This window comes from Gracilinanus agilis, chromosome 4, assembly GCF_016433145.1.
Source record: "Gracilinanus agilis isolate LMUSP501 chromosome 4, AgileGrace, whole genome shotgun sequence".
Taxonomy (NCBI): domain Eukaryota; kingdom Metazoa; phylum Chordata; class Mammalia; order Didelphimorphia; family Didelphidae; genus Gracilinanus; species Gracilinanus agilis.
Window position 1 is genome coordinate 493,644,145 of NC_058133.1, and position 10,334 is coordinate 493,654,478.

The 10,334-nt window shown below is 54.8% G+C and overlaps 1 protein-coding gene across 1 annotated transcript in view; it reads left to right on the forward strand.

The window, feature by feature from the left end:
• Window positions 1-1,160: 1,160 nt before the first annotated feature.
• The window catches only part of TRPV2 (transient receptor potential cation channel subfamily V member 2), a 29,973-nt gene continuing 20,799 nt past the window's right edge, over window positions 1,161-10,334 (forward strand). The window contains exons 1-2 of the mRNA XM_044675611.1: window positions 1,161-1,416; window positions 3,499-3,643. Coding sequence (XP_044531546.1) covers window positions 1,161-1,416; window positions 3,499-3,643 — 401 coding nt within the window. The remainder of the gene's footprint in view (window positions 1,417-3,498; window positions 3,644-10,334) is intronic.

Genomic DNA, 10,334 nt, shown 5'->3' on the forward strand with positions numbered 1-10,334 from the left:
ACCTGGCTGCCCCCAAGTCCCTTCCATCTTGAGATTGAGGATCTTTCCTTGTGAATAGAAAGCCAGAAGCTCCCACATGCAGACCACTTTCTCCCTAAAGCTGCCGTTCCCCATTCCTTTTCCCAGATTCTTCTCTTCCTGCGAGAGGTAGGCTCAGGAGGAGATGCTGTTGGTTCATGAGGTCACCCGAGCACCTCTGTTCCTGCCCCTTTCTGACCTTGTGGCCCTAATCCCTGGGAGCCCGGGGAGGGGGGGCCTCAACAAGCAAAAACCTGGGCACAGAACAATCAGTCAATCTACAAACATGAATTAGGGACCTACTATGAGCCAGCCTCTGGGGTTACCGGGACAAAGGTGGAGAAGTCAAGGCCCTCAAGGAGCTGGATCTGCCTTCCTCGGTCTGTCCTTACCCTAGTCCCTCCTCCATTCTGCTGCCAAAATAATCCTCCTAAAGTGTAGGACAGATCATGTCTCATGCGTGTGAACACGCACACACACACATGCACACTTTCTGTCTCTGTCTCTCCCTCTTTCTCTCTTTTCTCTCTCTCTTCCCTTCCTTCCTCCCTTCTTCCTTCTCTCCCTTCCTCTCTCCTTCTCTCTCTCCCTCCCTCCTTCCTTCCGTCTCTTCCTTCTTCCCTCCTTCTTTGTATGTCTCTCTCCCTTCCTTCCTCCTTTCCTTTCTCCCTCTGTCTCTCAATAAACTCCAGTGGCTCCCTATTGCCTCCAGGAACAAATGCAATCGCTCTGTTTGCTGTTCAAAGCCCTTCTGATCTGGTCCCCTCCCGCCTTTCCCGCCTTCTTGGGCCTCACTCCCCGGCATGGACTCTTTTCCCCGTCCCACCGGCCTCCTGGCTGCCCCCGGCACCAGGCCCTCCATCTCTCCTCTCGGGGCATTTTCTCCCCACGTCTGGAGCGATCCCCCTCCTCCACTCCAGCGCCTCCCCTCGTGGCCTCCTTCGGGGCCTTCCCTCTAGGAATTCTTTCCCTTATCCTGCCTATGGCTTGGTTGTCCAAATCTGTTTGCATGGCGTCTCCCTCATTAGATTATCCGTTCCTGGAGGGCAGGACTTGGCTTTTACCTTTCTGTGCGTGTGCCCATTGCTTGGCGTGGCGCCTGGTCCTTAGGGAGGCTTAGAAAGTGTTCTCTAGATGAGCGAATGGAGACGGACGGACGGACGGACGGACACACACACCCTCCGTTCCATGATCTCCGCTTGCCGAGGCCTGGGTTACTCACCCGCTTCTCACGGCCACCCTTGACCGCCTTAAACGCGACCCGTCGGCGGCCTGGATATTCCTCCGAGCGGCCCTTCGTGCTTCGCCTCTTGGCTGGCCTCTCGCCTGCCTGCATCCCTGCGAGGCGCCTGTCCGGCGCTGGAGCGGCCGAGGGGATCCGAGTGTCCAGGCCCGCAGGCCGGTTTCTCCCTCCTTTCCCTTCCGCTCAGTCTAATTCTCATTTTTGACGGACGGGCCCGGCTCCTCGCCACGCCCAGGAAATGGCTCCAGTTTTCTGGGATGCTGTCGAATTCTTGTTAATGGAATACCATCAGAAGTCTTGTTAGGTAAATATAAATAATGACATTGCGCTCTGCCATCTGTTAAAGAGCTCCAAAGCATACAGTTAATATAATCAGTGCGTGGAGGCCTGGTAATTGGCGTTGCTGCATAATCTCCCCAGAACTGCTGCTTTTGCTTAGAAAAGGGTTGCTTTGACTCTTTTACCCGCCCCCCCTTCCCCCATCCTTTCCCTGATGCCCTTCCCCGACAGGGAAGGGGGGGCGGGAACAGGACTTGCCCCAATTGGGGTCTTTTCCCTGGGTTAGGGTAGGGTGGAGCGGTTCCAGAAGCCTGCCTTAGGGGCTTCCTATAGGCTACGTGCTGGGTAGACCGAGGAAGGCAACCGATAATAGCCTTCAAGGCACTCACACTTTAATGAGGGAAGCAGTGTGTGGGGGACTGTGGGGGCCTGCGTGCAAAAAAGATGTGTTCTTGACCCTATTTGGGGTTTCTTCAGGGTTTGTCATGTCCTTCTCCAGCTCATTTGACAGATGGAGAAACAGAGGCAAATAGAGCAAGTGCCTTGTTCAGGATCGTACAGCTCTAGGTATCTGGAGTGGTTTGCCATTCCTTCACGAGCTCATTTGACAGATGAGGAAACTGAGGCAAACAGGAGTAAGAGACTTGTTCAGGGCCACATAGCTAGTAAGAGTCTGAGGTCAAATTTGACCTGAGCTCTTCCCGACCCCAAGCCTGCTGCTCTATCCACTGCACCACCTATCTACACACACACACACACACACACACACACACAGATAGGGTAAATTAGAGGAACTTGGGAACCTTTTCTGTTTTTTTGTTTTTTGTTTTTTTTTTACCCTTAACTTCTGTGTACTGGCTCCAAGGCAGAAGAGTGGGAAGGGTGGGCAATGGGGGTCAAGTGACTTGCCCAGGGTCGCCCAGCTGGGAAGTGGTTGAGGCCGGATTTGAACCTATTGGGAACCTTTTCTGTGTCTCTTGGAGGGGCTGACCAGCAAGCATTTGTTTAGCTCAATGATTCCCAGAGTGGGCGCCATCGCCCCCTGGTGGGTGCTGCAGCGATCCAGGGAGGCGGTGATGGCCACAGGTGCATTTGGGGGCAGTAAATAACTGTAAGGGGGCGTGATAGTATGTGACAGGGGACGCTAAGTCATATTTTTTCTGGAAAGGGTGGGGAGGTAAGCCAAAAAAGTTTGGGAACCACCGAGTTAGCAATTCTCCTGTGCATGTAGTAAGCGCCTCTTGTATGCCAGCCGCCGTGCTAGCTTCTGGGGATTCAGAGACAACAATAAGCAGGCCTGTCCCTCCCTGTGGAACTAACATCCTAACAGGGGGGAGATAGCAGGCTCAAATAGAGGGATTTGCAAACCCCACATGGAGTGAGTATGAGGGAATCGGATGGGGCTCAAGCTGGCTCTTGAAGGAAACCAGGGATTCCAAACCACCATGATGAGGAGCCCAGAAGGCCAGTCTGGCCGCCCCTTAGACTAGCATGGAGGGTAGGATGGGACCAGCTTGTGATGAGCTTTGAAGACTGGAGAAGGAAGATGGCGGACGAGGAGGACTTGGGAGAGTGAGGAGGGTTTTCTTGGCTCCCAACCTAGCCACGTATTCTACCTCCTTGACCTCCACTGGGTACTGGGATGGTCTGAGAGTCTGTATTCCAGGCCAGAAGGGAAAGCCAGGCTGGACTGCCCCCACGAGGAACAACAAAGGCTTCTGGGGAATCCGAGGATGGAGTTACTGCCCTAGAGGGGAGGTAGCATCGGAACCTCTGGCCCACTGCCTTAGACTCCCCTGCTGAGGTCCTCAGTCTCCTTCCCAAGTTTATTGTGGGATCTTTGCTCATCCTGGACCCACCAAAGACAGCCTCGTGAGCCACGACCCCACCTCTTCCCTCAGGGAGATGACCAGCGCCTTCCCTCCTCCCCCTGCCTCCCCTCACTCTTCACCCCACAGAGCTGGAATTTCATCCTGGGTGTCTGGTGACTTACACATCAGACCTCTGGGATGAAATTACAGCCCAGCCTCCCCCACCCCCTGCCCGGGAGGACTCTGAGTGTCACGTCCTCATCCTGATGTCACGGGCCCCTCAGCCGGTGGGGTCTCAGGCTGCCTGGAGCCATCTTGTTACCTTTGTGAGACCTCAGGAGTGCCTGGATGTTGGGCCGAGGAGCAGACGGGGTGGGAAGAGGGTTATCTCTAGTCCCCATTTCTTAGGACTCCTAAGGGCCTAACGCACAGGCACTTCCTCCTCTTCCCTTCCCCCTGGGAAGGCGCCAGGATGACGAGGCCACTGGAGATGGGCTGCTGGGTTGGGATTTTGGGGTAGAAGGTGAGCCTCTTGAGGGTAGAGTCCATCTCCTCTGTTTGTTGGTTTGTTTTTCATCCCGGCACCTGATGCGGTGGCTGGCACATAGTCTGGGGCTTAGTCATGCTTCCTGATCGCGGCCACCAGGTGGCTCAGTGGTAGAGAGCCAGGAAGTTCTGAGTTCAAACCTCGCCAGTCACTTAACCCCATTCGCCTTGCCCTTGCCTTTCATAGAGTTGTTTCCAAGACACAAAGTAAGAATTAAAAAAAAAAAAAAAAAGAATGCTTCCTTGATCAACTGTGACCATCCGTTCCCCATTACTGCCAACTGCTTTGGGGTCATCTGACATTAAATTCTTGCAAGAAATTGGATAATTAATTGAAAATTATTTGAAAACTGAAAAAAATATAAGGAAGAAGCGTTCCGTGGTCCCTTGGGGGCAGTTCTGGCCGAATTTAAGCTTCCTCATACCCAGGGCTGTCCCGGAGTGGAAATGGTCAGGGATTCTCCCCCTCACCGGCTATCTTCCTTCGGCAGGCATTTATCAAGCACCTGCTACTGGGCATCCACTGAGCACTGGAGATGCAAAGACAAAGAACGAGCTTTTTATTCCAATAAGGGTGCTAGAAAGGCTACGTGGAAGCCTGTCCGGCGTCCATATAAAGGGAATGAACTGGTGGAGTCCCAGGTGGTTTGGCTGGGAGGGCACTCGAGGGGAGGATGGCCGCTCGCTGGGAGGGAAGAGGGCCTCGGCCGCCTCTCCGTCCTCGCTGACTCTGTCTTTGTTCGGCTCGTTGGCTCCTGGTGGAACTTTGGGGGGAGCCTCTGTGTCGGTCACATCACTGAGGCGAATCACGTCCCAGCCCTGACTTCGGGGTGTGCTCTAGGACAGCCTCAGTAATCTGTTTGGCCGGCTCTCCCTTGGGCCGGGCCGGGCCAGGGATGGACACGATGGCTGTGGCAGGCTGCCCCCTTCTAGAAGAACCGCGTGTGTGGTGGCTCCGAGCCCCCAGAGCCCAGAGAGTTATCGGGGCGTTGACAGATCAGAGCCGTAACTGGGACTGCGCCACGGGGGCTTTATCTCGGGTGCTGAAATCGAGAGGGCGCCGCCAGAGTTTGCTTTTCTTCAGCTGGGTGGGAACGGCTGAGCTTAGCACCTCGTTAGCAGGAATCGTCATTTAAAATGGGGAGCTGTCGGGTGTCGCCACGCCCCACCACCAGCCTGCTTCCCCCATGACGCTCCAGGGTCCCTCGTGCCTTCATTCCCCCCCCCCCCCCACCAGGGGCCATTTTGGGGCTTTTGTCCCAGTTGGAAGAGCCAGTCACCGTGGCTTAGAGGCGAGCCTGGATCTGGGTTGACGCGTGTGGCGAGAGTCGGGGGCTTCATGGCTCCTCTTCTTAGAGGCAAGAAATCTCCAGCCCGAGCCGTGGAGCCAGATTTGGCCAGACCGGGAGCCCCTCTGCCCTCCTCTGGCTGAGCCGAAGGCCGGACTTAGCCCCCAGAGAGCCCAACAGCTGGAAAAGACGGCTCTGAAGGCCAGAAGGTCCCCAGAGGCCGAGGAGCCTGGGAGGCCTTTTCCTGGCTTGCTGTTGTGGGGTCAACCAGCGGCTTGAGTTAGATCTCCCCCGAGCCCTTCTGAGCCAAAGGGACAAGAGACTCGCTGCTTCCAGGGGCTCCCTCTGAGTCCCCCCCACCAGGGCACGTACATGAACCCTTCCTAGACCGGCCCCCACCTACCCTCCCATCCTTCGTAGGCCTGCTGCATTCTGGGATCCTGGTTTGCTCTTCCTCTCCCACCTTTGTGGGCCTTTGCACAGACCGCCCGTCACACCGGGAAGGCTTTGTCTACTCCAAGCTCAGCTCCAGCCTACCTTCCATCAGTCGATCGGTCAGCGTTTATTAAGCTCCTTCCATGGGGCAGCCACTGTGTTAAGTCTTATCTCGTTTGATGCTCACAGCAACCCTGGGAGACAGTTGCTGTTGTTATCCCCATTTTATAGATGAAGAAACTGAGGCAAACAAGCTAAGGGCCTTGCCTAGGGCCCTTACAGCTCGTGGGGATCTGAGGCTGGATTTGAACCAGGGTTGCCTAGCTAGGAAGTGTCTGAGGCCGGATTCGAACCCGGCTTCTCCTGACTCCAGGCCTGGGGAGCCTAGAGGGCACTTCTGCGAGTTCCCAGGGAATCCTGCTAACCCAGGAGCTCCCCAAAGCAGGAGGCCCCCCTGGCAGGGCTTGGGAGGGGGTGGGGGCACCGTGTGGGGCTTTGTACCCTGGGCGAGGGCTGGGCTGAGGGGCTGATTTTTCTTCCCCTGCTGTTTATGGAAGGAGCTGGTTTTTCAGGTGGGGCGGCTTTCCAGCCAGAGAGGCCTGGTCGGGGGAAAGATTGAAGTGTCTGGAAAAGGAGGATGTTCCTGGTTCCATTGTCAAGCCCCCTCGCCTGGCCCCTGAGTGGCTCCAAAGGGGAGCCCTCTGCTTCGGGGCCGTGGGTGGCAATACCACCCACCAGACTCCAAGGAATCTTCCATTCGGAGGGCTTGAGCTTGGGCGGAACCTGGAGAGGTCGATGAGCCCATCTTTGATCTGGAAGGCTGGGCCACAGTCAGAATTTGGCTCTTTGAAGAATTCCCTGCAAAAGGACTTTCTTTTGGTCATTTTGTTTTGGACTCTAGAATGGGGATAGGCGGGAGGAACTCCTTCCTTAAGGGTGACCTCAGGCCCTGTTTAAAAAACAAACAAAAGATCCCTTTTCTTCTGTCTTAGAAGCAATTCTGAGACAGGAGAGCCATAAAGGGCTAGGCAATGGGGGTTAAGTGACTCACCCAGGGTCACATAGCTAGGAAGTGTCTGAGGCCACATTTGAACCCAGGACCTCCCCTATCTAGGCCTGGCTCTCTATCCTGAGCCACCTACTGCCCCCTAAAAGCTTCTATTCTTTTTTTTCCTTTTCCTTTTTTTTTAAACCCTTAACTTCTGTGTATTGGCTTATAGGTGGAAGAGTGGTAAGGGTGGGCCATGGGGGTCAAGTGACTTGCCCAGGGTCACACAGCTGGGAAGTGTCTGAGGCCGGATTCGAACCTAGGACCTCCCATCTCTAGGCCTGACTCTCAATCCACTGAGCTACCCAGCTGCCCAAAAACTTCTATTGTAAGGGAGGAGATAATCTATAAATCAGGGTGTGGGGTGGGATGGATGACAACCACCAGGGTTAGGCTTTCTGACCAAGACCTCCCTTCTGTCTCTTCCCCTGATTCTCTTTCCTTGGCCTCGGAAGCCCCCAAACCACATAGTCTCTCCTAGAGTTATTAGAGGGGCTTGTTTGAAGGCCGAGGGCTGAGAAAAGGCAGTTGTGGAAGCTGAGAAGTGGGTGCTTCAGTGACAAATGGGGTGCCCTTCCCCCAAGTGCCCGAGAGCCTTTCCCGAGGGTGGCAGGAGTATTTCTCGAAGTTGGTCACCTCTCCCTGAAGCACTTGTGGATTCTTTGCTGTCAGTTATCACCAGGCTGCCTCCCACGGGCCAGCTGCTTTGTGTTTGGGGGAGCAAACCTATTTTAGCATCATCCCCTTGGGCAAAAGGAAGAGTGAGGGAAGACACTCACTTTGTAAAGCTGGCTCTACCTGTGGAGCATCCCAGGGGCAAACCGAGATGCTCCTTGGGCTAACTGTGGCCACGGCCCATGGTCCACAGACCACGGCCCATGGTCCACAGACCACGTCGTGGCAGATTCTCTTCCTGTGTCACTCTCTACCAGCTGGTTACTTGGAGCCGTTGTCTTAGACCAGCTTGGGAACTGGAGTCTTCCGTTCATTGTCTTCTCTCCCCATTGATACTCGGTCTCGACAGTACGGCACTCACTCCCAGGGCTGCCATTGGCTGTTGGGCCGAGGTGACTCAATAGTCCATCCGTTCCCTTCTCCCATGGCCATCCTTTCCTTTTGTTGCCCATTCTTTTTAGTCACATCCAACTTTTCATGGCGTCTTGTGGGGTTTTCTGTGCACAGATACTGGAGGGGTTTGCCATTTCCTTCTCCAGATCATTTAACAGAGGCAAAAACTGGAGTAAACAGGGTTAAATGACTCGCCCAAGGTCACAAAAGGCTTCCTGATTCCAAGCCTGATGTTCTGCCCACCAAGCCACCTAGCTGCCCCTTCCCTTCTGGGACGGGGATCACCTGGTGATCTGAAACTCCCCTTCTGCTCACAATGTGGAGAAAATATCCCTTTGGCCCTTGGGATGGGATGGAGGAGAAGTGGGAAGGCAGCAATCACAGGAGTGAAGTCAAGCTAGGGAGCTTCGGTCCTTCCCAGTGGCAGAAGCAAAAGCAAGTCAATTGAGAGGCAGGGGGAAGGGATTGAAAGAGGGCAGCGGATGTCCAAATTCCAGTCCTGTCTGATGGTCAGGGGAGGATATGGCGAAGCCTGGTTTTAAAGCTATAACTTTTCCAATAAGGGGACCCTAGTTCTGGGTTCAGAGAGACGAGGGAAGTTCAGTCCTGGGAGAGCCCCACCTCGAAGAGTGGTTCTCCTGCTTTTCTCACCCTCTGTCTCACTGCGGCCCCAATTTGTAGTAGAATCTTTGTGGGGGGAGTCTCTTCAGTCTGACTTAGGAGGACGAGGTGAAGGGCGATTCACAGGATCCTTCTAGAGAAGCATTTGCTGTACAGAGTAGTAGATGGCAGATATAGGACAGCTATTTTTTTCGCCACCCAAGAAAGGCTTAAAACACAGAAGACTCGTCATCACCCATAGACAAATCCTTCAGCCATGAAATATTAGCCCAGCACTTCTGATCTCCTGGGAGGCAGGAAAGACTCCCCAGAGATTTGTGGGGCTGCTGAACGGATATTTCATATTCACTTTGGATCTCTACCGCCTGAGTAGCAGCTCAAGGTCCTTGTCTTCTGGCCAGTGAAGGCATTCGTCTTCTCGGCTTTGGTCATCTCTGAGAAGGCAGAAAGTGCCTCCCACTCAGTCACTCCCCAGGAACCCCCCAATTTCTTGACCTCAGAAGGTAGCCACGGGGGCTCGACACATCCATATCTCAGGGCTGTTTTTCTGTCTGCTGAGTTGGGAGGAAGACGCGCTGCCGCGCCAAATAGGCCACCAGGGTATCGCGATCTCAGGCTTATCTCCCCAGAGCACGGCCACTTGGGAGGGGCAATGGACGATGGAGAAGGCTTCCTGCCGGGTGGTCATGGCCTCTGTAGCTGCTCCTGGAGTCAGGGAGGGAAAGACAGGTGCCTCCTCCAGAGAGCTGCCATTGGCTGGGTCCCCCTGAAGGGGTCACCTTGACACTGGAGACTTGGGAGTCATCTCACGCCCCCGTGGAAGGAGCTTTCCATGTAGCATCAGGCTCCGAGTGCTTGCGTGGCCTCAGCTAAACCATTCATCCTCCTGGGGGCTCAGCTTCCCTGTTTGCATCGTCAATGGGTGGGATTAGACTTCTGAGGCCTCTCTAATATGTAATCAGGGATCCCATCCTCAGACCAAAGGCTCTCTGTGTCTCCCCCATCCGGCTAGAGGCTTCCCAAGGGCAGGGGCTGAGTGTCCCCCACCATCCTGCAGACTTTCTAGAGGTGAGGACTATCTTCTCCTCCTTCAGACCAGGGACTCAAGTGGGGGAGAGCCCCGCTTTGCCGCCTGCCCTGAAGCCTTAGAGGAGCCAGAGGTAGATGGCCATCCCGAAGGGCCTTTGGGTTCCTGAGAGTCCTGCGTCGGCTGGTCCTGGGCAATCAGAACCTTCTCTCAGATGCCCCCTGGGAGCTCTCACTTAAAGATCCGGCAGCCTCTCCCTTGGCAGAGTGCACGCATGCCCTGATTTATCTGTGGGGTAAATTGGAGTTTTTCTATTTTGGGATTCCTTAAAGCCAGGAGCACCTGGATGGGGACGAGAGCTGGGACGGCGAGCTTGGGCGTGATTTCCTCCTGATTTAGGTTTGGGCTTTTTCAACCCTCCCACCCACCCCTATTTCCTCAGCATCTGCCCACGGGGCTCAGCTCTCCTAAAGCCTTCTGGGAGCCATGGAAAGGGGGCAAGTCATTTGGCCTAGGAGCCTCAGTTTCCTCATTTGTAAAATGTGGGGGCTGGGCTCCTGGTGGCTGAGGTCCCTTCCTGTTCTAAAACTAGGATCTGTTGCATTTGGGAGTTGGCAGCCATCCTGGAGATTGAGTCTAATCCCCTCATTTTTTTCAAGGAGGGGAAGGTAAGCTCTAGATCAGCCAGCATGGTAATGGCGCCATCAGAACGAGGTCTCCCAGCTCCTGCGCCCCACCTGCTCCTCAAGTCCCCCCTATCTCCTGCTATTTTAGCTACTGGCCAAGATGCTGCGGGCTCAGACTCATTCCCCCCTCAGAGATGAGAGAGACAGAGACAGAGAGAAGGAGGAAGGGAGGGAAGGAGGGAGAAGGAGAGAAGAACTGAGAGAGAACCCAGAGAGAAAGAGAGGTGGGGGGGAAGGAGAGGGGGGCAGAGAGAGAGAGAGAG